The 27,310-nt window shown below is 34.9% G+C and overlaps 2 protein-coding genes across 4 annotated transcripts; both read left to right on the forward strand.

The window, feature by feature from the left end:
• The first annotated feature begins 18,431 nt into the window (after positions 1 to 18,431).
• On the forward strand, positions 18,432 to 21,602 carry LOC120168849 (pentatricopeptide repeat-containing protein At4g21190-like). 3 transcript variants are annotated; one of them, XR_005520606.1, is made up of 7 exons: positions 18,432 to 18,532; positions 18,710 to 18,794; positions 18,874 to 18,972; positions 19,172 to 19,315; positions 19,422 to 19,634; positions 20,268 to 20,999; positions 21,546 to 21,602. XR_005520606.1 is itself a non-coding variant. In XM_039177141.1 (7 exons), exons 2-7 carry the CDS (start codon positions 18,711 to 18,713, stop codon positions 20,790 to 20,792), a joined length of 954 nt encoding a protein of 317 aa, XP_039033072.1. In that variant the 5' UTR covers positions 18,435 to 18,532; position 18,710; the 3' UTR covers positions 20,793 to 21,074. The 3 variants fall into 3 exon arrangements, 2 of the variants coding, with proteins under 2 accessions (XP_039033067.1, XP_039033072.1); XM_039177141.1 differs by lacking the exon at positions 21,546 to 21,602 and having other exon boundaries at positions 18,435 to 18,532; positions 20,268 to 20,515; positions 20,627 to 21,074; XM_039177136.1 differs by lacking the exon at positions 21,546 to 21,602 and having other exon boundaries at positions 20,268 to 21,074.
• A 1,176-nt stretch (positions 21,603 to 22,778) lies between these two features.
• LOC120168862 lies at positions 22,779 to 26,484 on the forward strand. Its single transcript, XM_039177145.1, has 9 exons — positions 22,779 to 23,265; positions 23,492 to 23,586; positions 23,695 to 23,774; positions 24,325 to 24,366; positions 24,464 to 24,591; positions 24,721 to 24,901; positions 25,311 to 25,489; positions 25,807 to 25,986; positions 26,069 to 26,484. The coding sequence occupies exons 1-9, from the start codon at positions 22,847 to 22,849 to the stop codon at positions 26,370 to 26,372; spliced, it is 1,608 nt and encodes a 535-aa protein (XP_039033076.1). The 5' UTR covers positions 22,779 to 22,846; the 3' UTR covers positions 26,373 to 26,484.
• Positions 26,485 to 27,310: the final 826 nt, after the last annotated feature.

Raw genomic sequence — 27,310 nt, forward strand, 5'->3', positions numbered from 1 at the left:
GTTCCGTTACTCAAACCCTTAAAATATAATTTTTGAAAATTTTCATTATAATCTATTTATTTTTATTTTCTTACAATTTGATTATGTCCTAAATTTACTTTAATTTTTTGTAATTTTTGAAACATCAAAATTTTAATTCTTTAAATATTAAATTTTCATTAAAGAGTGGAGTATTGAAAATTTTGTTTTTCTATTTTCTTTTATTTTAATCATAAAATTAAAAAATGGCAAAATTATTTAGAAGATAAGACGATGTTATCTAAAGTTGTCATACTTTTACTACCACTTCGGAGAAAAAATACCTCAAATTTAAGTAAAAATTTGGATATAAATCAACCGATCATAATAGTTAAGGAATTTTTGTTATTTTTGAAGTTCCAAATTCGAACATTATACATGCATAAATATGAATGTTTATTATTAAAAGGTTAAAAATTTTTAAACATATATTACATTATATTCACCGAGATTTATATAAAAAGAAACTCGGGTAACCATTGTCGAGACATTTCTCTGTCCGGTGACGGAGAGTGCAAATAGTACACTTCAAAGAGTGTAACTAGTCTCGAAAAAGTAAGTGTTTATCCTCTTTGAATCAGATGAAACACCAAATTGTAGAGTCGCCACCAATCTTTTAATTTGGTGAAATGTCATATTATTTTAATAAAATTCCTAAGAATAATATTAAAATAATACAACTCGGGTCTGTTTACCAGAAAAATGAGTTCGGGAGTCGGTTATGTATGAGGAATGATTAGCACCCCATAACGCCCAAAATTGGTACTGGTATTTATTAATTAGGGTCTTTGCAGTAAATTATAAATTTGTTTTTAATTTACAAATAATTTAATATAAATAAATACTAAATAATATTTACTAGTCCTATAATATTATATTATAATAACATATTGTAAAGTTAACTTAATATATTAATATCATAATTAATATAATAAATAGTGATTAAAATATATAATGGTAAAATTAATCAATCTAATTCAAAATAATAGTAAACTAATGTACCCTAAATTATTAATACGGGACATAAATATAAATAATTAAAATTTAAAGGACTAAATACATAATTTTACCTGAAATGTATATATATACAGTCAGGGACTAAAATAAAATTAAAGGATAAAACTAAAATGTATAAAAACATATTTTTTAATGACTAAAATGATCAGTTATGTGGAGATATTTCCTGAAAGTTGTTAGTAATTATTAAAAGAATTAAAGGGCAAAATGGTCATTTGACTTGAAAATTATAATTAAATGATATATAGGCATGTGGGATAAGGATGAGGAGATATTTTCTCCACTTCATCTCCTTTGTTCTTCCATACGAGAGAGAGAGACATCAAAGGTGAGTTTGCTATTTTGTTAATTATTTATTGTTTTAAAAGTTGGGTTATGATCACTAGATGATAACTAAGCTTAAGGAAAGCTTAAGTTGTCTTATAGTCAAAAGATGAAGAAGTTATAAGAGATTTAAGAAAACGAGATTTTATATGAAATCATGGAATAGAGTTGATAAGTTGAATTTGACTTGTCATCTATGAGAATAAGAAGATAGAAGTGTTAGAATTGTATTTAGAACATATTGAAATTTGAGTATGATTCTTGAATTACATATGAAGGATAGGATTTTGAAGTTATAGATGATTTTCATGGATATAAGTTGGTTTAAGTAATGGTAGTTGAGTTTAATGACATGATAGGGGTTTAAAATAGAAGAATTAAGTGAATAATTGATGATTTTCGGGGTTAAAATACAATTTATGGGTAGAGGGAACCGATACCCTATGAAATGAATCGATTCCCCCTCTTGGACGAAAATTTCCAGTCCCCTGGGGGGTATCGATTCCCCCTAAATAAAAAATGGAATTTGATTCATTAAACCGGTTTAAGTTATTAACATCAAGTTTAAAGTTTAGGCTTCTGATAGTTGTTTTGAAATGATATATTTATGTAGATATTGAGCCTAAACAAGTTCCGGAATAATCAAAGGATTATAATCGAATCAAAGCAAGGCTAAGGTGAGTTCAATTTAATTTGTACTTATATTATTGAATAAACATTGGCTTGCGATGAGCTAGTGATGGAGTTACTATGGTAAGAAGTAACTCCTAAAATGTGATTTGATTGGTAATCTATGTGATGATTTGTGTGATTATGGGATATGTGTTAAAAGACAATGATCTAAATGACTACATGAATCATGTGGTATAAGTTATGTGATTACATGTATGTATTAATACATATTGCTTGCATTACATGTTAGTGTGATTATGAATAGGTAGAAAGGAAACAAATGATGATATAAGAATCTATTATAAGATATATGATATGAAAATATGATAGTGAGCTATGTGAAAGAACTATGAGATATATGAGTAATATGAAAAATATATGCGAACAAGATATGACATCTATGTTTATATGAAACAATGTAAGGTGATATGAGCTATGTGAGATATGAATATAAAATCATATGAGAAGTGAAAAGAATTACATGAAAATAGACTAAGTGATTACATGTATATGTGAAAGAAGCTATGAGCTTATATGAATATGTGATATGAATGAAGCTATATGATACGATCTATGTGATTACATGCACATATGATATATGTTATATGAAATGACATATGAATAGGCAATACGTGATACATGTGATATGATATGGAATACATGGTTACACATACATGTGGTATGTGACAGAAGAGAAATGACAAGTAATGTGAACTGTTAAATGATAATGCCCATGTTATGTGATATGAGAGCTAGGGTATAGTTGGCATGCCAAGGTTCGAGGGTTTACCTATGTTCTTCGGGACATATGGATTGTTTACCTATGTTCTTCGGGACATATGGACTGTTTACCTATGTTCTTCGGGACATATGGACTGTTTACCTATGTTCTTCGGGATATATAGACTGATTACCTAGGTTCTTCGGAATCTATGGACTGGTCCTTCGGGACATTGATCGAGCTGTGGTGACAGCATATGTATGCACAACCTCAATGTACTCACATACCTTAAGTTCTCACTAGTGTACATGGGCTAATAAAGTGATTAAACAAGCATACTGAATGTGATATGTATACGATGGGTTTATAAATGGTTATCAAAGGTAAGTGGTTTAAAATGTGTTACATGAACCATATGATGTTATGTGTGTTTCTTAATGATAATGATAGAGATTATGATAATGATGGTATATGTTTATGTATGCTTTATGTTATATGAAATATTATATGTTTTATATGCCTCACTAAGTCATCGACTTAGTGTGTGATTGTTTCACACGTAGGTTTGGAAAGCGAAAAGAAAAGTAAAGAGGAACAAGACATGTCAGTTCTCCTTACCGAATGTCAGATCAGAAAAGAGGTGAATAATATGTATTTTTGTATATAAAGTTATAGTTGACATGTAATCAAAAGAATATATTGTATAAGCTCTGAAAAATTTTGTAAATGTTTTGAATAATTTAAATGTTATAAAAGTTTTTAAATTACTCACTATTTTATACGAATAAATTTTTGAAAAGTCAATGTGACACTTCGGACTCGTATCCTGGTCGGATACGGGTTGAGGGTGTTACAAGGTTACAAGGACCACGGATATAATTTACCCATACCTGGATTTACGCGTAGGTCCCTCCCCAAAACGACGTCGTTCGGGGATGGATATATAAGCTCTTATTAGGCCTAATGAGACCTTAAGCCTCATTTTCCTCTCCTCTTTATCTCTCTCTAATCGAGAGATATCTCTCGGTTCTTTCTAGTTTCCTCGCCTGAGGAAGATCTGCTACCGGCCGGCATTCGTGCACCGCCGATAACCACCGCTTCCAGCCACCACTCACGGTGGCCGAAAAACATATAATACCCCAAAAAATTACTCTTTTCTCCCTAAATCCTAAACCAAACTCCTTTTACCCTAAATAGCCTTCAATCAAAGTAGATCTAAGGTTTATACCTTCGACGTTTTGTCTTCTCCGATGGCACGTGAAGGCGCGTAGGTGCTCCGATGATGGTAAGGCTTCGCTTCCTTCATTCTCTTCTCTTTTCTTGATGATTTTGTGTGCTAGGTACTTGTTGTGTTTTCCTTGCCTTGTCTTCTTTTGTTCGTTTGTAGGTTCACCCTATTTATAGGGTTTTCGAGGCTCCCTTTAGACTGGTTAAAAGGTTGTACCCCGGTGAGTCACTGGAGCTACGATGGTGACTCACCCTAAGGGTGGTGAGTTGTGCGGTGGAGAGGCTGAGTGCATTTAATGTACTCAAATTGCATCAATCTGGAGAGGATATGGCGCATCGTGGCATGAACTGGTTGGAGTGTTCGGCGGTGGAGGTATCATACCACTGTGGCGGCACCGGAATAGCCCTAGGGTTACAATGAGTACCCTAGGGTTTTGTTGGTTGCACTAGTGACCGTTAGATCTGTCTTTGGATCGGATGGCTAGGATCTGTGCAGCGTTGGAACCTTGTGTGAAAACCCTAGCAGTATTTGGGGTTTACTCCTTGGGATTGTTGGGCCTAGACGGTTCTGGGTTGTTCGGGTCCATATCTGTTGGGTCTTGGTTGTAACTGGGCTTCAGGTCCATATCTGTTGCGTCTTGGTTGTAACTGGGCTTCGGGTTGTAGTTATTTTCCATTTGGGCCTGTAATAAAATTATAATAATTAGTTATAATAATATAATATAATAATAACGTAATTATAATATAATAATATAATTATATTGAAACCAAATTCAGACGAAAACGACAATCGACATTTACCTCTCTTTACTTATTTTTGTGTTAACAAGAATAAAGCAAAAGATAAAAAGACAAGAAGTTTTCGTCTAATTGACTTCGTATTTTGATAAAATTTCGTTCCACTACTCTACCGTGGAGATCGAATTTTTGATCTATTCTTGCTTCACTACTCTTTTGTGAAGGCTGGATGTGCATCGCTTCACTACTCTTATGTGAAGGCTGAATGTGCATTGCTTCACTACTCTTTTGTGAAGGCCGATTGTGCATTACTTGAAAGAATATGTTTCACTACTCTTCTTTGAAGATCATATTCAAGATTGATTTGCTTCCACTACTCTTTCGTGGAGACCAAATCTGTAATCTTGGAAAGAAATTGTTCCACTACTTTTTCATGGATACTAAACTCATACGATCTTGGGATATCATTCTTTTTAAGGATTTTGAGTTGATTACTCATATTTCAGAGTTCCATCGGCTTTCTTTTGAAAAACCTGCAAATGTGACATTGTGTTTGCTATCAAGCATTTATGAATGTCTTGATCCTTTTTATGCCTAAAATGTGTGCAATGACAAAGTTTCAAGTTTTTTCTTTTTCTTCGAACGAGGACCCCTTTTGTTGTCCATTCTTGACTCAGTCTCGTCATGGGTGTAGCAAACATAATCATTTTATATCAGCTGACCATCTTGATCCTTTTTTATTGAATTTAAACCTATTTTCATTCTTCTCAATTCCACCAGCAAATGTGACAAATCATTCAATTAATGAAAAATATTTCAGATCAACATTAGGTATCTGAAACCTCCTATATACTTTAATATTTCATGTATCATGTCATCATTGTTAGTCTCAGAATACCAGTACTCTTTAAAGAAATATTTTTCATGATAATACACCATGATTTCATGTATTTCAAATTAAACTACATGTTTTAAATTTTCAAAGCAAGATGTTTTGCAAAAAAAATGCTTCTTTTTATTCATGCAAAGAATTTACATGGCAAACACTTATTTGTAAAGACAAAACAAGCATACTCAAATACCAATAGCACAAATGCTTTCGACCTGGCGCGCCACAAAGTGATTTGAGTGTAGTTTTTGTCAAAAGGATCTTGAAATTATGATGAAGGTATGTAGTTCTTTAAATCCTTCTTTCCTTTCATGCAAAATATCTTTTAACTGCATCTGAGGTCCATCCATTTCCGTAAGGACTAAAGCTCCTCCAGAAAAACCCTTTTTTATAACATAAGGTCCTTCCCAATTTGGCATCCACTTTCCTCGATAATCTTTTTGAAAAGGTAAAATCCTTCTGAGCACAAGATTCTCTTCGTAAAATTCTCGGAGGCGAACTTTCTTATAATGTGCTCGTATCATCCTCTTTTGATACATTTGGCCATGACAAATGGCTTTCATTCTCTTTTCTTCGATCAAATTTAACTGGTCATATTTGGTTTGTACCCTGTCTACCTCATCTAGCTTTATCTCTAATAGAACCCGTAATGAAGGAATATCTACCTCAATAGGTACGAATACTTCCATCCCATAGGTTAATAAAAACAGAGTTGCCCCAGTCGATGTTCGTACTGAAGTTCGATAGGCTAACAGAGCAAATGGTTGTTTCCCGTGTCAATCCTTATAAGTTTCAGTCATCATCTCTATAATCCTCTTGATATTCTTATTAGTTGCCTCAACCGCTCCATTCATCTTTGGGCAATATGTGGTGGAATTATGATGATTTATCTGGAATTGTTCACAGACTGATTTGATCATTTTGTTATTTAGATTCAAAGCATTATCGGTAATAATTCTCTCTGGCAGACCATATTGACAAATGATCTCTTTTTTCAAGAATTTACAGACTGTGGACTGAGTAATGTTTGCATAAGAAGCTGCTTCTACCCATTTGGTAAAATAGTCTATTGCTACCAAAATGAAGCGATGACCATTTGAAGCTTTTAGAAAAATTTGTCCAATAACATATATGCCCCAAATAAAGAATGGCCAAGGAGCTTCCATTACATGCAATGGATGAGGAGGAGTATGCTTCCTGTCTCCATAAATTTGGCACTTATGACACTTTTGGGCATAATTAATGCAGTATGTTTATATAGTTGATCAATAGTATCCAAATCTCATAATTTGTCTAACCATTGTATGCCCATTAGCATGAGTACCACATACTCCCTCGTGTACTTCTTCAAGAATTAATTTAGCTTTCTTGGTATCCACACATCTCAACAAAACTTGATCCAGGCTCTTTTTGTACAAGACTTCCCCATCGAGTACATACCCTGATGACATTCTTCGGATGGTTCTCTTATCATTTTCGGTTGCTCGTTCAGGATAACTATGATATTTGATATATTGCAAGATATCATAGTACAAGGATTTCTCTTTTTCTTCTTCAATGTTAAAACAATGAGCTGGATATTCATAGGCATGCCTTTCAATAGGCATCATACTTGCATGTTCATTTACCTTAAATGAGGCTGCCAAAGTTGCCAAGGCATCTACCATTTGATTTTCTTCTCTGGGATGTAATCAAAAGTCACTACTTTAAATTATTTGATGAGTTCTAGAACCAGTTTCTGATATTTTATAAGCTTGAAATCTTTTGTCTCCCATTCTCCTCTGATTTGGCAAATTATTAGAGCTGAATCCCCATAAACCCTAAGCATTTTTACTTTACGTTCAATGGCAGCTCTAAGACCCAAAATACATGCTTCATACTCATCCGTATTATTTGTACAATCAAAATTAAGTCTGCTAGTAAACGGATAATGCTCTTCATTCGGTGAAACTAAAATTGCCCCAATTTCATGCCCTAAAGCATTTGAAGCACCATCAAAAGTCAACTTCCAATATTCATTGGTGGATGTAATTGATTTTCTTACTTATATTTCCATCAAATCCTCATCAGGGAAATCAAAATATATTGGCTCATATTCTTGAGAAGTTCTACTTACAATGAATTCAGCTATTGCACTCCCTTTTATTACTTTTCGGCTGGTATATTGGATGTCGAATTCTGATAACAAAATTTGCCAACGAGCTAATCTTCCAGATAATACGGGTACATTCATCAGAAAATTCAAAGGATCAAATCTGGATATAAGACATGTAGTGTAATACAACATATACTGCCTAAGCCTTCGAGTGGTCCATACCAAAGCACATCACAATTTCTCAATCAAAGAATATCTAGTTTCACATTCAGTGAACTTTTTACTGAGATAATAAATATATTTTTCTTTCTTCTCAGTTTCATCATGTTGTCCTAATAAACATCCGATTGAATTTTCCCAAACCGATAAATAAAGAATTAAAGGTTTATCTGGGATAGGTGGTACCAATATTGGAGTATTTGATAGATATTTCTTAATTGTATCAAAGGCTCCTTGACATTCTTCATTCCATGTCCCAGAATCATTCTTTCTAAGGAGGCGAAAAATAGGATCACATTTCTTAGTTAGCTACGGAATAAATCGAGCAATATAATTAAGTCTTTCTAAGAATCTTTGAACCTCCTTTTGTGTCTGTGGGGGTGGCAAATCTTGAATAGCTTTGACTTTATATGGGTCTATTTCAATTCCTTTTTGGCTTACAACAAATCCCAAAAGTTTACCAGATGTCACTCCAAATGTACACTTATTTGGGTTGAGCTTTAACTGACATTCCCTTAATCTCGGGAAAAGCTTCCTTAAATTCTCAACATACTCTTCTTCGAACTTGGCTTTGAAAATCATATCATCGACATAAACTTGTATTTCTTTATGAATCATGTCGTGAAATAATGTTATCATAGCCCTTTGATAAGTTGCCCTTGCATTCTTTAATCCAAATGGCATTACTTTGAAACAAAACGTTCCCCATATGATGACAAACGTTGTTTTCTCCATATCATTAGGGTACATTCTAAGTTGATTATAGCCAAAGAAACCATCCATAAATGATAATAGATAATTCTTAGCAGTATTGCCCACTAATGTGTCTATGTGTGGCAAAGGAAAATTATCCTTTGGACTGGCTCTATTAAGATCTCTATAATCAACACACATACGGACTTTACCATCTTTCTTTGTTACAGGGACAATATTTGCTACCCATTCAGGGTATTTGGCTACATTAAGAAACCCATCATCAAATTGTTTTTTTACTTCTTCCTTGATCTTGAGTAGAATTTCAGGTTTCATTCTTCTCAGCTTTTGTTGCACAGATTTACATTCTGATCTTATTGGCAACTTATGTACAACCAATTATGTATCTAACCTTGGTATGTTCTCGTATGACTAAGCAAATACATCCTTGTACTCTTACAACAATTTAATCAAATCTTGTCGCCCTTTATCAGATAAAGTGGTGTCAATTTTCACCTCCTTCTTATCACATCAGACCCTAAATTTAAAATCTCAATAGATTCCTTATGAGGGAAAATTTGTTTATCCTCTTTTTCTAACACTTTTAACAGCTCAAAGGGTAAATCACACCCTTCACCATAACCCTCAACTTCCTCAGGACACATATGCTGCTCAAAATCAATTTTTGGGTCAATATCATCAGCATCTATGTCATTGATATTTGAGTTCCTAAAAGAAAAATAAACAAGAGATTATATATAATCATGAAAATGCATTTGAAATGATTTTCATTTGTAACTAATGCATCTTTTATTGAAAAAGAAAAACACATAGTTTAACCCCTTTACACAAAATCAAACTATTGACCCAGGGTATAGGCAACAGTGAAAGTTCTGATTTATTACTCTAAAAAAGACTTGAAAACTACAGGTAATTCTTCCGCAATCCAATTATTTAACTCAAAGTCCAATGATGCGGGGTAAATACCCATAGCTTTCTTTTCTACAGATTTCTTATTTGTTATGACATTGATACTCATTTGTTTCAAAGCATCTTCAACAATCATCCCTTTGCTTTGTTGATCTTCTTGGAAAACATGTCCTCCATATACAAAAGTATTATTTAATAGTGGAAAGGTCATTGGTTCCCATGTAAGGTCTTCTCCAGCTAATTTTGCTTTTCCCAGTTCTTGATTCTTTCTAATGTCTCTCTGTCTCTCTTTTATTATCGGTCGATATCCAAAACCAAATCGATCTTTCTTGAATATAGGTAAAACTAGATTAACTAGCCCTTGCAAATAGCTTCCTAATCCTTTTCCAGTTTTTTCCCCTTTCCCTAGGGTCAATATGAGTCTAATTTTTGTGCAATTGGAAACTTTGGGTTTAGGCATCTTTTTCCCCTCAGCCAAAAATGTTGTTTTGATAAATTCCAAGGATTTGAATGATCATTCAATAGCTTCTTCATCCAATTCGACATATGGAGCAGTGGTAGAGACTGAAGCAATGATGTCTCTTTTAGCATTAAGACATATCAGCCTACCATCATTACAAATTTTACTTTTTGGTGTAATATAGATGGAAATGCCCCTGATTGATGAATCCATGGTCTTCTTAACAAACAATTGTAAGTGGGAATAATATCCATTACAAGGTATTCTATCTCATATGTAGCTGGACCAATAGTTAAAGGAATGTCGATTTTCCCTAATACCTCATTCTTGGTTTCATCAAAAGCTCGGACAATACTCTGACTACTTCTCATGAGTGTGCTGTCAATTATTAATTTCTTCAAGGTCACTAATGGTATTACATTCAAAGCTGAGCCATTATCAATTAACACTCGAGATAAAATATGTCCTTTGCACTTAACTGTAATGTGCAGAGCTTTAAGGCTACTGTTCATCTCAGAAGGAATTTCATCTTTGGAAAAAGAAAGGAAATTGTCAGCCTGTATATTTGAAATCAATCTCTCTAATTTGTTTACAGGTAATTCCTTTGGTATAAAAGTTTGATTTAACACTTTTAACAAAGTATTACGATGTGCTTCAGAGCTTAATAAAAGTGTCAAAACTGATATACGAGCCGGCAATTTGCACAACTGTTCAACAATACTGTATTCAATGTGCTTGAGAAACTTCAAGAATTCTATAGCTTCATTTTCAGTTACAGGTTCATTGATGACAGTTTCATCTTCTTTTAACTGTAGCTCAACATTTTTCCCTTTATCAACTGGACCTTGTTTCTCATATTCCTTAAAATAACATCTCTCACTTCTGGTAAAATGTCCAACTTCATCTACTTCTTCATTTCTTCTCATCATCTTCTTCATTTGGCATTCATAATTCCATGGGACTTGCTTATCATCTTTATAAGGAAACAGGGATGGTGAAGTGATGACCACCTTCAAAGTTTTCTTATCTAGTACCTGAGTCATTGGTGTGATAATTAAAGGATGATTAGAGTTGTAAACCTCTATAAGTGATCCTTCAGATGCGCAAATATCCATTTCTTCTTTTGATACTTCCTTGAAAAATTTCATTTCCTTTTCATCCATCATTTTTGTACCAAAATCTGAAAATTTGAGCATTGTTGTATAACATGTCCTCCATAACCATGATAATGACATATATTTCCACAATTTAGTTGTTCTGCTGACAGGTCAGATTTTAGTAAGCCAACTTTGATCATTTGAGTCCATACTCATAACATAGGTGATTTTACTTCACTGACTTGCCTTACCTTCTGCTTTCCTTTTTCCTCTATAACTACATTGATCCCTACTCCTGTGTGATTGGGCAACGGATTTTGAGCCACCTTTGGTTGCTCTTTATCAGCAAAATTTATAATATTCTTTGTTCTCAGGCTTTGAACAATTCTTTTGAATACGATGCAATTTTCGATAGAATGTCCATAAGCTCCTGCATGATATTCGCATTGCAAGTTATCATTGTACCACTTAGGATATGGAGGTTGTAGGGGTGATACATGATAAGGTGATATTATATGCTTATCATATAATATCTGGTATAATTCCTTGTATGTCATCGGTATTGGGTCAAACTGAGGTTTCTCTCTTTCCATCCTTGGTTCCCTTATCCCTTGTTTGGAAAAGTTTTTTTGTAGAATATCCAACATCCAGAGGTCGAGACACTGTAATATTATTGAACTCATATTTCTTTGCATCATTTACCTCACTTTCTTTCTTTTTCATAAATGGATTCTTACTACCTCACTTTCTTTCTTTTTCATAAATGTATTCTTACTAGATTCACCACTTTCAAGTTTCCCACTCTTAACCGGCATTTCAATCATTTCACCTGCTGTAACTATGTCAGCAAAGCTTTTAAAAGAATTCCCTATGAGGTGGGTAAATAAATGAGATTTCAAAGTGTTTACAAATAGCACATTTATTTCTTCTTCTTCCATGGGTGGATGTACCTGTATAGCTATATCCCTATATCTCTGGGCATATTGCCTGAAACTTTCATTGAATTTCTTTTCCATGTTCTGTAGTACCATTTGATTAGGCCTTATATCCTTCACATGCTTATATTGTTCCAAAAAAGATTTAGCCAAGTCTTTCTAAGATTTAATATTAGCTCTACTTAATTGGTTATACCATTGGATGGCCGAACCAGTTAAACTTTCTTGGAAACAATGGATCAATAGTTGATCATTTCCTATATAATCGTCATTTTTCTGCAAAACATCGTGATATGGGTAGAAGGGCATTTCATACCATCAAAATTTTCAAATTTTAGGATTTCGAACTTAGGTAGTAATACCAAATCAGGTGCCAAACTCAATTCCTTGGCTTCAATTCCATATACATTAGAGCCTTCTTTGATAACCCTAACTTCTTCCATTAGTTGTTCCAATTGTTTGTTTGACTATTTTTTTCTTCTTGATCAAAATCTAAAACATTCTGAACTTGTTGTTGGTTTATAGAAGAACTAGGTAAATTTATGTTTACCCTTCCTGGTTGAGTAAATGCTCCTGACTGAGCCTTAACATTAGAGGTTGCCTGATCTGGAGGGTATAAAGGATCCTCAATTACTTTAGCCTTTGGACGTTCTGCTCTTGGTGTAAAACCTGGAGGATATAAAGGCTCTTCAGTGAAAGTACCAACAGTTGGGGCATTTATTTGGTCTATACTTTTCCTTTGTAACATACTTGCAAATTTTTCCATCATCTCATTCTGGGATTTCATCAACTGTTCATGTATTTCTTCCTGAGCTTTCTTGAAATTTTCTTGTATCTCAAGCTGATTTCTTTCAATTTGAGCAATCTTATCGTCTATTGCCCTTTTTCTGGTATTATATGGATGCTTAGGGGTGTTTAGTATTCTTCGAAAAAGAAAAAAAATATTTTTAATGAATATGAATGTTTATTAACGAGTATAAAAATGCTAATGCAAAATTCAAGGTGTTGATATTGAGACGATTCCTTTAGAACAACTTTTATATTAAAACAAAGTTTTATTACAAAGCTTTAAAACATAGTACAGATACAACATCACAGATACATCTGAGCGAATTCACCTAACTGTTGTATGTGTTCGAGTAACTCAAAGACCTTATGAGCTTCTTCTATTCCTGGTTCAAATTCTTCATTCAAAGTGGTAGCTTCGTATGCCAAGTCCACTAAATATTGTGTCATTCCCTGAACTTGCTCCAGATGCTTTACAATGAGGTCGTCTTTGTTTGACTTTCCATTGAGCACATTCTCAACGATAACACCATTGCAAAATTCCTTCGTACGGGACAATAGGGAGTTGATTCGTCTTTCTCTAAAGATCTTGGACTTTGGCTTCCAATTCATTCACTTGGTTCCTCAGATTTTTAACTTCCGAGTTACTTTCTTGACTTCATAGTGCAATTTCCAGCCTTATGATATTGCCTTTTAGTTTCTGGTTTTGAGCTTGATTTTCCAATAGTCTTTGTTCTAATGCCTCTTTTTCTTTGGCAAGTGTCTTGGCATGGTGTTTACTTCGTTTGAGCTCCTCTTCAGCTTTTCTTTTTAAACCTGTTGTCTCTTGTTTACTTAACCCTTCGGTAATTGGAGTCTTTACCACCTGCTGATAGGATGACTGAAGATCATTGAAATACATCCTGAGTTGTTTTTCAACTTTACTGACTTGATCTGCTCGCCCTTTATGGATGTCTATCTCAATTTCTTTGTGGTATACTTCCTCTTACAACTTTTTCAAAGTTTTTCTCCATTGTTTTCTTTCAATCTCAAAGTCTTGTTTTTCCAGTTCTAATGGAGATGGTACAATTCTCAAATGTTCTTTGATAGGTTGAACACTCTCGAAATTAACCACTAGAATGTTGTCTTTGATTCGGTTGGTTCTCCATTGCTTATATTCGGGTGAGAGCTTTTGACTAAAAGTAAATAAATTTACCCTATGAATCCATTTCCAAGCCTCAACAACCTTTATGATCTTTTCCTTGTACTGATCACTTCTCAATGCAAACTCTGATTCGGATAAACCTAATGTCGCAGGAATAAAGTACCTTGATCCATATTGTCTGGAAACCATCAAAGGTGTATATCCTATGGAACCCCATATGCCAGGCAAGGGAACCTAATCGTGCTCTCCACACTTATACACTATGTTTGAAGAAGTATTCCATGAGGCTCGTCATAATACGTCGTTATCTTCGAGATTTCATAAGATGTTCATATATTTTTCTTTGTCATATCCTCCAGGCCATTTTCGAGAAAGAAAATCTTGCAAATGTGAGAAATCTTCTAGGAATACTCGTCTAGGAGCTCTTTCCTCGTGCTTAAGATGATTCAGCATCCATACCAACAATAGAGGTGCACAGCCTATAAAACATCCCTCTCATTCGCGTCTACAGGAATTCAAGGAGTGAAATGTTTAAGATAACACAGTAGGAACCAGATATGCATTTTTGTTCAATTTTTCAAACAGGTCTACAATTTATATATCTACATGCCCCAAAATCTTCAGAAAAATGATTAATCCATAAACTCCTAAAGCCAACATATCAATCTGCTTTCTTTTGTCTAGATGGCGATATATCACTTTTTTCAAGGTAATCCAAGTAGTACATTCACTATCACCTTTCTTTTTGATATTTCTTGCAGCAAATTCTTCACTCATCCCTGTCAATAAAAGCACTTTCTTCTTAAAATGAGCATTATTAGGTGATTTGATATATACTCTGTCTTCGTAGAATCTTGGACAGCAAATAAGAGCTCGATATTCTTCTATAGTAGGTGTCAAGTCTACTTTATCAAAGGTAAAGCATCTGTAGGCAGAGTTCCAAAACTGTGATAGAGCTCTCAACATATGTTGGTCAATAGGAATATCCAATAGATAAGCAATGTTACCATATATATGATAAAATAGACGCTTGTCAGCTGCTTCCCACTTTTCCCAGATTTCTTTCAACTCACCCAGGTTATTCTGGCGAACATTGATATGTGTATATCTAACCAGTTCTGACACGTATCCAGGTGATAGACTATTTCCCTTGATAAGTTAAGACTGCTCATGCCATCTTAAAATAACTGCATTGTCCTCTACTTCATATTGGACTCTTTGTTTCATATTTCCAACTTTCTATATGAAATCAGTCACGAATCAACACCATGATATAAAAATGCAAAATGAAGAAAATGAAGTATAAAATTAACCAAGAATAATTAATTAAGAAACCCTAATTTCATGTCATCTAGTTCCATACTTTATTTAGAACAACAAACCTAACCGCATGATTTCTAGTTTCATGCTTTTATTCAAAAAAAAATAACATACTTAACATGCTTTTCCTTGTGTGCTAATCTTAAAATACTTAATCGGGTTAGGTTTTGCTTAGACTCAAGTTCTAAGTTTAATATATGCTGGGTTTTGGCTCTATGGTAAAAAGGGTCAACGAATTGTCCTTTGTTGGTATCCCCTTGGACTAGGGCTGTAAATTAGACGAGATAGATTGTGAGCCACTTGAGATTGACTTGATCAAGGCTCGATAAATACTTGGATCGAATAGACTCGACTCGAGCTGAAACCTCGATATTCGACTCAAAAATCTCGTGAGCAGCTCGAAAATATAATATATTAAGATTTTATTTTTTAAAAAATAAATTATTAATAATATTAATATTTATGTATTGATTTTTTTTAAAAATACAATAAGATTTCATGTATTTAAGGTTCATGTTCGAGTTTGAGTTTGAGGCTTCAATAGAGTTAATTTTAATAATTTTTTTCATTTCGAGCCTTTTCGAACTGCTCACGAGCTTCAGTTCAGGATTTCGAGTTCGAGTCGAGCTTGAAAGTTTTAAGCTCACGAGTTTTCGAGTCGAGTCGAGCTCCATTTCAGAGTTTTCGAGTCGAGCTCAGCAATACTCGAGCTCGACTCGACTCGTTTACACTCCTACCTTCGACTGCCAAGCCCTCAATCCTGGTCCATTACAGACTTTTAGAATAAGTTCAATTCGAAGGAACACACTTCCTTATGCCCATACGGAGGTGAAAACCATACGAGGGAGTAGTTTCTCATTCGCTTAAACAGGATAAGAGCATGGTTTTAGCTCATGTCATGAATGCAGTGCACAGTGGGTGAGGAAAAGCATAAAAAGGATGAAATAATGTATAACATATTATTCTATTCTAAAGACCCAAAATTAAATATGTACATACATAAAACCAAAAAGTTAGTAAGATAATTAAAAATAATTATAACAAACTTAAAACAAGTTTATTATTTACTGTAAAGACAATTAATTAATAAATTGGTGGCTGGACTCTTCACATTATCCCTAGCGGAGTCGCCAAGCTATCGAGACGTTTCTCTGCCCGGCGACAGAGAGTGCAAATAGTACACTTCAAAGAGTGTAACTAGTCTCGAAAAAGTAAGTGTTTATCCTCCTTGAATCAGATGAAACACCAAGTTGTAGAGTCGCCACCAATTTTTAATTTGGTGAGATTGGTCACCAAAATGTCATATTATTTTAATAAAATTCCTAAGAATAATATTAAAATAATACAACTCGAGTCTGCTTACCATAAAAATGAGTTCGGGAGTCGGTTACGTATGGGGAAGGATTAACACCCCCATAACGCCCAAAATTGGTACTGGTATTTATTAATTAGGGTATTTGCAGTAAATTATAAATTTGTTCTTAATTTAAAAATAATTTAATATAAATAAATACTAAATAATATTTACTAGTCCTATAATATTATATTATAATAACATATTGTAAAATTAAGTTAATATATTAATATCATAATTAATATAATAAATAGTGATTAAAATATATAATGGTAAAATTAATCAATCTAATTCGAAATAATATTAAACTAATGTACTAATTATGTAATTTACCCTAAATTACTAATACGAGACATAAATATAAATAATTAAAATTTAAAGGACTAAATACATAATTTTACCTGGAATGCATATATATATAGTCACAGACTAAAATGAAATTAAATAAAATTAAAGGATAAAACTAAAATGTATAAAATATACTTTTTAATGACTAAAATGATCAGTTACAAGGACAACGAGTGTAATTTACCCATACCCGGATTTACGAGTAGGTCCCTCCCCAAAACGACGTCATTCGTTGAGGGATATATATAGGCTCTTATTAGGCCTAATGAGACCTTAAGCCTCATTTTCCTCTCCTCTCTCTCTCTCTAACCGAGAGATATCTCTCGGTTCTCTATAGTTTCCTCGCCTGAGGAAGATCGGTCATCAATCGACAATCATGCACCGCCGATAACAGCCGCCGCCGGGCACCACCCACGGTGGCCGAAAAACATATAATACCCAAAAAAATTCCTCTTTTCTCCCTAAAGCCTAAATCAAAATCCATTTACCCTAAATAACATTCAATCAAAGTAGATCTAAGGTTTATACCTTCGGCGTTTCGTCTTCTCCGGTGGCGCGTGGAGGCGCGTAGGTGCTCCGATGATGGTAAGGCTTCGCTTCCTTCACTCTCTTCTCTTTTCTTGCTAATTTTGTGTACTGGGTACTTGTTGTGTTTGCCTTGCCTTGTCTTCTCTTGTTCGTTTGCAGGTCACCCTATTTATAGGGGTTTTCGAGGCTCCCTTTGGACTGGTTAAAAGGCTGTACCCCGGTGAGTCACTGGAGCTACGGTGGTGACTCACCCTAGGAGTGGTGAGTTGTGCGGTAGAGAGGCTGAGTGCATTTAATGTACTCAGATTGCTTCGATCTGGAGAGGATATGGCAACATCGTGGCATGCACTGGTTGGAGCGTTCGGCGGCGGAGGTATCATACCACTATGGCGGCGCCGGAATAGCCCTAGGGTTACAATGAGTACCCTAGGGTTTTGCTGGTTGCATTGGTGACCGTTAGATCTGTCTCTGGATCGGATGGCTAGGATCCATGCGATGTTTGAACCTTGTGTGAAAACCCTAATAGCATTTGGGGTTTGTTCCTTGGGCCTGTTGGGATTGTTGAGCCTGGACGATTCTGGGCTGTTCGGGTCAATATCTGTTGGGTCTTGGTTGTAACTGGCCTTCGGGTTGTAGTTATTTTTCATTTGGGCCTGTAATAAAATTATAATAATTAGTTATAATAATATAATATAATAATAATGTAATTATAATATAATAATATAATTATATTAAAACCAAATTCGGATGAAAACGCCTGTCGAATCCCATTTCTTAAATTTTATTTTCAAGACCATTATTGCTCTAATTTTGCCGAAAGGACAAATAAGCTTTGAACTTTAATGACACGTTGAACTTAAATGACACGTTGTTTGGATAAGTAGAAAATCAGAAGAAAAAGGAAAAAAAATCGGAACAAGGTGGGAAAATATCTTCTATATCATCGGCATTGAATCCGTCTCCCGGGACTTCAACATTGAAATCTGCTGTCGCGTAAACCCTAAAACTCTCAAGCCGGTAAGCCTCTTCCAGTTTCCGTCTCTTAGAATTAACTGTGTTTGGTTGCTGAGAAAAGGCTGGAATAACTTTTTTTTAGCTTTTTTGAAACAAGAAAATTGCTTTGTTAACGGTAACTAATGCTATCATAATTAATCAGCATTTGTTCATTTTCTTTCTGGTTTTGCATTATACCAGGATGCTTTGTTGTAGATATGCTCTGCCACTTATTACTAAAAGATTGGAATCAGTTAAATTAACCCAGAGACCTAGGAGTACCGTGGTATGTTTTCAATTGAACCTTCAGTGTTATATGAAAGATGTATGAACTGTGAAATTTTTTAAAATTTAATGATTTTTAGGTATGCGCTGCTAAAGGTCCAAGACCTCGATATCCTCGGGTATGGAAATCAAGGAAGAAAATTGGGGCTGTCTCAAAATCAGTAAAGCTTGTTGATTGTGTGAGTTTTTTGCTTTTACTACCTTAACTTTTACAGGTCAAATATTAGCAAAACAGATATCCTAGTTGGTAGCTGATTCTGGATTGATTGAGTTAAGCTGAGTTTTCGTGGTAGAGTAAACTCGTGTGTAATAATCAATGTAAATTTGATATAGCAATCTTGAGATAGTAGTAATCTATTATTGGCCGTTCTTATTTAGGTAAAGCAATTGTCAAATGTCAAGGAAGAAGTATACGGGGCTCTCGACTCCTTTATTGCATGGGAACTAGAGTTCCCTCTAATTATAGTGAAGAAAGCATTGAAGATCCTTCAGAACGAACAAGAGTGGAAAAGAATAATTCAGGTAACTATCTGTCATTTCAGTTTGTTTTTTAATTCCTCTTTAATTTTATCTTTGTTTTCGGCTTTCTACATTTAAAAGAGCTAAGTCTAGGGAATTGCACTTGCAGGTGATAAAGTGGATGCTTAGCAAAGGTCAAGGAAGAACGATGGGAACATATTTCACCTTACTGAATGCTTTAGCAGAGGACGGGAGACTGGAAGAGGCTGAAGAGCTGTGGGCCAAACTGTTTTCTGATAATTTAGATAGCACCCCGCGTATTTTCTTTGATAAAATGATTTCAATTTATTACCACAAGGACATGCACGAGAAGATGTTTGAGGTATTGTATTGTCATCTCATTCAAGACTCTTATTACAATGATGTGCTTTATCATAATTTGAATGTCTAGATTGGGCGTTTCTTCTATCTTCCATTGGTTTCTCCTAAGCAATTTACTGCATTAAATTCTGAACCCAAGTCTGGTTTTATATTCCCTTAATTAAAACTCCATGTAGTAGAGTTGAGATGGGTAGTGAAAAATGAAAATAATGAGGTATTGGAACACCTTAGGGTGGGAACTCCTGTGCACCAGTAACTTCAAATCTGTCACCATCCTGTTTTGGTGCTTTTCTTTGTCAATATGATACATGGCAGTCTTCATTTCCTTGTGTTTTAAATCTTCTATTGATAAAAAATGATCATCAGTTTGGCTTTTGGTGCTAGCTAATTATACATTTCTAATTTCTGAATTAGTTTATGCTCCATTTGGTTGGTGATTCTACTTTATGCTATTTGTATTTTGATGTTCGTTCTTTTTTATTTTTTTGCTTCGACTTTCTATTGGAAAGAACAAAAAGAAAAAGCATCAAACAAACAGTTAAGATTTTAAATAATGTTATGACCTTATGAGTGAGTGATGGATGTTCTAAGCTTCACTGCGCTTACTAGTGTAACCCACACGATACTTTTACAGGCATTTGCTGACATGGAAGAGCTTGGTGTCAAACCAAGTATATCAGTTGTTTCAATGGTTGGAAATGTCTTCCAAAAGTTGGGCATGTTTGATAAGTATGACAAATTAAAGAAGAAATATCCACCACCAAAATGGGAATATCGATACGTTAAAGGGAAGCGTGTCAGAATCCAAGTGAAGCAGCTACAGGAATTTGATAAAACTGCCAAAGGCATCACTGAAGACAGAGAAACTGAAGAGAATTCGAGTTTAGAGTACAAGGAATTGGAAGCAAATTCAAATGGAGTAAAGCAGCTACAAGAACATGATAAAATTGCGAAAGGTCTAACTGAAGACAATGAAACTAGAAAGAATTTGAGTTTAGAGCTTGCGGAAGCAAGTTCAAATGAAGTAAAGCGGCTCCAGGAATTCGATAAAGTTGCCATAGGCGTTACTGAGGACAAGGAAACTGAAAAGAATTCTATTTTAAAGCATGAGGAAGCTGAAGCAAGTTCAAATACATTCACTGCGGAAGCTAATATATAACTTCTTGATTGGTTGATAGTCTTATATCCAGTAAGCCTTGGCCTTGATAGTTAAGTGCAATTTATTCAATCTCAGCAGCAAGTTAAGGAAAGCTATATGACAAGGATGAACAGTCTTTTCTCATGTCTTATTATTTTGTATCAGCACTATCCGAATCAGGCTAGGTATGGTCAGGGCATCATGTAAGCATAAGAAAGCTGTAGGGTGGTAAGAATTCTTTCTTCCTTTTACTCATACAGAAGTAAAAATTATTTAATGAAGTTGATGATTGAATTCGAGATACATATAACATAGTTGTGAATTGTGACATTGCTTTCTTGCTGGATATTTATGGTTGATATGGACGGCATTTTTTCTAACATCAAATTGAAGTGTAAAGATTATTGCTGATCGGGTCTTTAGTTTCCTTGATACATAAATTTATTTGGAGGGTGAGAGTTTAGTTGAGCCTTTCGCTTTAAGAATTTAATAAATTTTGTTGACTGATAAAGTGATCACAACCATAGAAGGTGGTAAAGAGGTTGTTCTGGTGGTGATTCCGGTAGCTTTTAGGATGCTGATATGGCTTTTAGTGAAGTGTACCTGCCCTTTACACTCCATGGAATGTATATTTATAATGCCTTGGATAGGTGTCAGTCATGAGTTGTGTAATCGGTGGTGATCATAACTTGTGCCATGCTCCACTATATGTCTAGTTCCAGCACAGCAAGTTCTGGTGATCATAACTTGTGCCGTGCTCCACTATATGTCTAGTTCCGGCACGGCGAGTTCTTGGTATAATGCATCGGTGTTGTGTTGCATGACTTGCTACCGTTTTGTCACTACTTAGGTCTTTGATGCCTTAGCCATGGGAAAGGGTGGTGATGCCCACGATTTTATTGTAGTACACAAATGCTAAAGCATTTGCCCACCAATTCAACTGGTAATGCCCTTAATGGGATATAAGGGAATATAGCAGTAAGATCGAGTATTATTACGATAAAATCAAGATTTAATCCTCGTACTTTTCCATTAATTTTTTTTTGGGATTAAGTAGAGAGATATTATATTTTTAAGACAAATGACGAGATTCGTACTTATAAGAAAAGATAGTATGAACATTCTTGATCACTCGATCAATTAAACTATTATTATAACATTTGAAGGAATTTTGATCCAAACACATTTAAGTACATTATCTTTCACTTTAAAAGTTTAAAATGATTTAAATAATTTAATTATTGTATCAACAAAAAGTTTAATTGTTTATTTTAATCTAAATGTTAATAAATAAGTATATAATGTCCCTCCCTTTCCCTTCCCCTTCCCCTTCTTGCACTGCCACCACCCACCACGCACAAACAGCCCCACCGGGCCCTCTTACTTTCCGTTCTCTGTCCCTTTGGTTACCCATGCAATAAGACCTGCGATGCAAGAAAAACACTCTTTATTTATTTTTTGTATTGACCCTAACTTGACCTATGCAAGTAACCTTAGAGGAAGATGGCTCCGAGTTCTCAGAAGTACAACCTCGTTTCTTATCGTTTTTTGGGAACATAGGTAAAATCAGTGTGCCTTTAATGCTATAGTTGCTCTTCAATATAATGGTAAACAATGACAAAAAGGTTCCTTGCACGACCCGGACTAAGAACACAACTTGGTGGTTGACGTTCCCAGGCTTCTTTTTTCATGCTAAACTGAAAACTGAAGTTGAAGAGGTGATTGGTCAATAGAAAATCTAACTAACTCTCCAACATAACGGTTGATATTGTCAGATAAATGATTAATAGGTCACATAAGTTTCTGTCACCCACGTTAATGACTATTAACGTTTAGGGATCGATTTGTTATAAATTGATACCATTAGTGATCTAAATCGTTAGTATTGAAACTTAGTAAAAAAATGAAGACTTCCAAACATTAATGACCATTTACGTGGTTTTCCCAAAAAGAAAAGAAAATTCTCGCTATATCATTCCACTCTAACAAGGTCGAGTAGGAGCTCTATTTTATCTCCGTTTGAACGATATTATCGACCCAATCGACGAATAGAAAAGGCAGCCAAAACCAAAACGATGGTCTCACCGGCGGAGCCACCGCACCACCAACTCCACCGCAGCCTCACCAAATTCCTCAACACAACTGCTGCCTCTATCTTCTCTGTCATGCCCAATCCCAAAACGACACCGTACCTTCCGCCTTCCAAAATTTCCGTTCCTCCTTTTCTATTCGCCGACTCTCCTCTCCACATCACTCCCTTGCCCTTCGAGTCAACTCAACATGACTCCGTTTCTTCCAAATCCACAATCAAGGGCGTGTCTTCGGCAGAGTCCAGCCCCGGCTTCTCATCAAAAGTCAGGGTTTCGGGAGTAACTTCCAATGGAAAACGTGGTGGCCCCGCCTTCGTTGGCCAAGTTTTTAGCATGTGCGATCTCTCCGGCACTGGTCTTATGGCTGTTTCAACTCATTTCGATATTCCCTTCATTTCTAAGAGGTCTTTATTCTTTACCTTAATTCGTCTATCTTTCTTACTTTCTTTTTTCTTTTTGTAAATTCAATCTTCGTTTTGAAATGGATAGGATTTGAAAAAAAATATGTAAAAAAATTGGATGTTAATATGTAAATATACGGTGTTTTATTTTTTTTAGTAGTGCAAAAACTTATAAAAGATTGGTTTTCTTTCGTATAATTTGATGTCTTTCGTCTATATTGATGTATAGAACTCCGCAGTGGCTTAAGAAGATATTTGCAAACATTACAAAGAGCGAAAGGAATGGCCCTGTTTTTCGTTTTTTCATGGATTTAGGTGATGCAGGTATGTTTTTTGCTTTCATCTTAGCTTTTGTTAATCAGTTTAGCCAAGCTTCTTTTGGTTGGAAGAAGTAAAAATAATTGCAATCTAACAAGACCTTTTTTTCCTTAGTTAATTATGTCAAACACCTTAATATTCCTAGTGGAGTCGTGGGTGCTTGTCGTCTTGATTTGGCTTATGAACATTTCAAGGTAAAGTTAAACCGATTCAATTGAAGCATCTTCATGTAAATGGAATGCAAAATGTTGCTTGATTATTAAGTACTTTAACTGTAAGGGTATCATTTACAGTTGGAGGGGGGGAGGTAAAAATGAGATGAATATGGATGCCATTGAATAATATAATATGGTATTTTTTTAGCATTCTCTACAACATCTTAATGTAAGCAAGAACCATTTTTCTTCTGGTTTCTCATTTTGTTCCTTGTTGTACCATCTAATGTTTAAACGTTTGCTACATGTAAAATGTGAAATAAGAATGTCCTGGTGAATGAATAATCTTGTGGAAAATTGATGAAGGTTTTACCCTTAGTATAGTGCACAATAGGGAACATAATTTACGTAGTCATCCTGAAGAATTGGATTGCTTTGGTCGAGTGGATTGTTATAATGTATGATTTTACATGTCTTTTCGTATAATATATGATTTTGCATATTGTGCTTGATGGTCATATTATTGGCTTTATGTTTCTGGTGTTGTTCCAAAATCTAATTTTAATATTATCATGATATTCTTGTGCAGGAAAAGCCTCACTTATTTCAGTTTGTTCCTAATGAGAAACAGGTATGAACTTATTGTTAGCATTTACTATATGGAAGTGTTTTTATTCTCCTCAACAAATTAGGCCTTGATTATACATTGACATTTTCTGCTCTCTCAGGTAAAGGCAGCTAACAAGCTTCTTAAGACAATCCCACAAAATGGTGAAAGGAGAAAGGTTGATGGGGTTCCTGTTTTTGGTGCTCAAAACTTGGATATTGCAATAGCTACTACAGATGGGATTAAATGGTGTGTTCTTCAAATTATTGTGTAAATTGAAAAAGTTTTCTATTTTTATTGCACAGAGTTCCCTCTGCAATTTCTTCAAATTTTGTTTGTCTGTTTGATGCTTGTGTAGCTCACTGTTCCTTTCTTCAGGTATACTCCTTACTTCTTTGATAAAAACATGCTGGATAATATTCTTGAAGAGTCTGTTGATCAGCACTTTGATGCTTTAATTCAAACTCGCCATATGCAACGCCGACGGGACGTAATTGATGATAGTTTGGCAGCTGAAGTGATTGAAGAAATTAGAGATGGCATGTGGGAGCCTCCAGAGGTACCGGTTTCCTAGTCCTAAGATTTTCATCATGAAATATTCTCCGTGTAATTGATTTTAGAGACATTGTGTTTTGTGAGATAGGTCGAATATTGAAATGTTAAACTGTTATCACTTTTCAGTCAAATTTTACCCTATTTTCAAATTCTGGAGCCTTGTGAGAAATAAATGTAGTTTTTGCTTTATTAGGAGTAGTATTTGCCTGTATCAGGTGGGATTCTTATCTATTTTGTATACTCAGTTGTACGGAGGTCAAAGAATCCACTGCTTATTAGTATACCGTTAGGATAACCAACATAGGCCTTCAAGAGAAATAGGAGACAATGTTGGATCCACCTAGTCCATTATTTTCTTTTAACAGTAATAGTGGGGTTGTATTTTGTTTGACTGTGTTGTCCTTAACTCCCAGGTTCAAGAAGTTATGGATGAAGTTGGTCATCCTGTCATACCTCTGAGTGTCATCTCGAAGGCTGCTGAGATTCAACTTCTCTATGCTGTTGACAAAGTGCTCCTGGGCAATAGGTGGTTAAGAAAAGCCACTGGCATTCAACCAAAATTTCCTTATATGGTTGATTCATTTGAGAGAAGGTAAACCAGATATCAGTTTCATTCATTGATGTTAAGTGTTTAAATAGTGATGTATGCTTTTCTTAACTTGAACCAAAAATTTTCATTGAAATAGAACTTATCAACTGTTTAGCAAATTAATCAGTCTTGTCCCTTGGTGAGGTTTTAGAATGGTTAAATAAAGTTTTACTGTTAACAAAGCATTGCATTATTTGCAATCTTTCATGTGCTCTGCAATTGTAAACAGGTCTTATATTTCATTTTCATGATCAGTAAACTTGTCCTCCTAATTGCATCAGAATTAAGCAGTTCTGAAGGATTTTTTTTGCCTGTTGCAGGAGTGCTGCATCTTTTCTAAGAGCCTCTGAGTCAGCCACATGCCTTTCCAATTCTGAAACAGATCATGGAACTTCAGAGATCAAATCAGTCGATGATCTTAAAACTGAGAACGGACAGAGACGAGATTTCCGGTTTCCGTGGTTGAAACGACGAATACCTAAACAGATATCTGATGCAAGGTGCCACCACAATTAGTATTCATATAAATGTCTTCACTATTTCAATCTTACCTGTTAAATTCATCTTCTTTTGTTCTTTCAGAGCGGAGAGCCCATCAAACGAATGCAAAAAGCGAAATTTAGAATCCAACCCCTTTCTTCCAAAGGTTACAATGGTTGGGATCTCAACGGGAGATGGACAGATGAGCAAGTCTTGTTTGAAGAAGACTATGGAAGATCTAACCCGAGAATTGGAGAAGACAGATCAGGGAAATGGCACTGGTAGTGATGTTAACGAGTTAGAAGTTGAAGATAGAGATCCACTATTCGTCGCAAATGTGGGTGATTATTTTTCGGGGTTGGCAAAGACAGGTTCAGCACGATGGATTCGAGGAGGTAACAACTGAATGAACCTTGTTATCTATTATGTTACCAACACATTTCCCCCCTTGTTTTGTACGTCTGAGTAGGTACGGTGCATTCGCATAGACCTGTATATGCAAGTACATTAGGTGAAGGGGTGTAGGCGATTATTGAAATGGCTGAGTAGTACTAGTATTATTGAAATGGCATGTAATTTTGGAAGTTGATTCTCTTTCTCTGTATAATTATTACCATTGCCTTTGACCTTCAGTGTCAGCATGCAATGTAAATGTGAAGAAAGACTGAAAGTCAAGTTATTGTTCTGATCAGCACCAACTCTTGACAGTATTGGGCTCATCTTTTAGTGTTATTTCAGATTTGTTTGATATAAATGGAAGAGATAGCAACAAGTTAGATATCTCTACTACAAATAATGAGCATCGTTTATCTGAGAAGTAGGAATTGATTCCTTGGAATGAATGTGACGTGATCTTTTAATTGTAGTAGGAAAGGAGAGGTTTCTTTGAATGGGATGGTACATTTACTTTTGTTCAAAAAGCAACCAACATTGCTTGAAATGGTAAGCCTCCTCAATTACTCTTTGATATTATATTATCTCTATCCTGTGCTTTGTATTGTACCTTTGCTATAAAAGAGTTGACCATTGTTATAGCTAGGGGTGAGTATCCGATCGAGTCGAGTCAATTACTCTTTTGTATCGTACTTTGTCAGGGTCAACTCCAAACGCATTTGGATTAGGCTCTAAAACTAATTATCAGTGTAGTTGTGTGGGGTAATGCTTAAGTTAGTTGGTACTATGTGAACCACTGAAAAAAAAAATTCAAAATCTTAGCAAGAACACAAGAGGGTTTGTTTATGTTGTTTAGATTGATCAATGATCTAACCTTTATGGAGTATTGCTTAGAGATAAGTACAATAAAATATTCTCAATACAAGAGATACGTGATCAACCTAAATACCC

Source organism: Hibiscus syriacus, unplaced genomic scaffold, assembly GCF_006381635.1.
Source record: "Hibiscus syriacus cultivar Baekdansim isolate YM2019G1 unplaced genomic scaffold, ASM638163v2 tig00003041_pilon, whole genome shotgun sequence".
NCBI classification, from domain to species: Eukaryota; Viridiplantae; Streptophyta; class Magnoliopsida; order Malvales; family Malvaceae; genus Hibiscus; species Hibiscus syriacus.

Bases quoted from the DNA above. Each gene is read 5' to 3' on its own strand.
- LOC120168849 (XM_039177136.1), top strand. From the start codon at position 18,711: ATGCTTTGTTGTAGATATGCTCTGCCACTTATTACTAAAAGATTGGAA. The intron at 19,316-19,421 runs GTAACTATCTGT...TTGCACTTGCAG, and splicing joins AGTGGAAAAGAATAATTCAG to GTGATAAAGTGGATGCTTAG. The intron at 19,635-20,267 runs GTATTGTATTGT...ATACTTTTACAG, and splicing joins TGCACGAGAAGATGTTTGAG to GCATTTGCTGACATGGAAGA.
- LOC120168862 (XM_039177145.1), top strand. From the start codon at position 22,847: ATGGTCTCACCGGCGGAGCCACCGCACCACCAACTCCACCGCAGCCTC. The intron at 23,775-24,324 runs GTAAAGTTAAAC...ATTCTTGTGCAG, and splicing joins TGGCTTATGAACATTTCAAG to GAAAAGCCTCACTTATTTCA. The intron at 25,490-25,806 runs GTAAACCAGATA...TGCCTGTTGCAG, and splicing joins GTTGATTCATTTGAGAGAAG to GAGTGCTGCATCTTTTCTAA.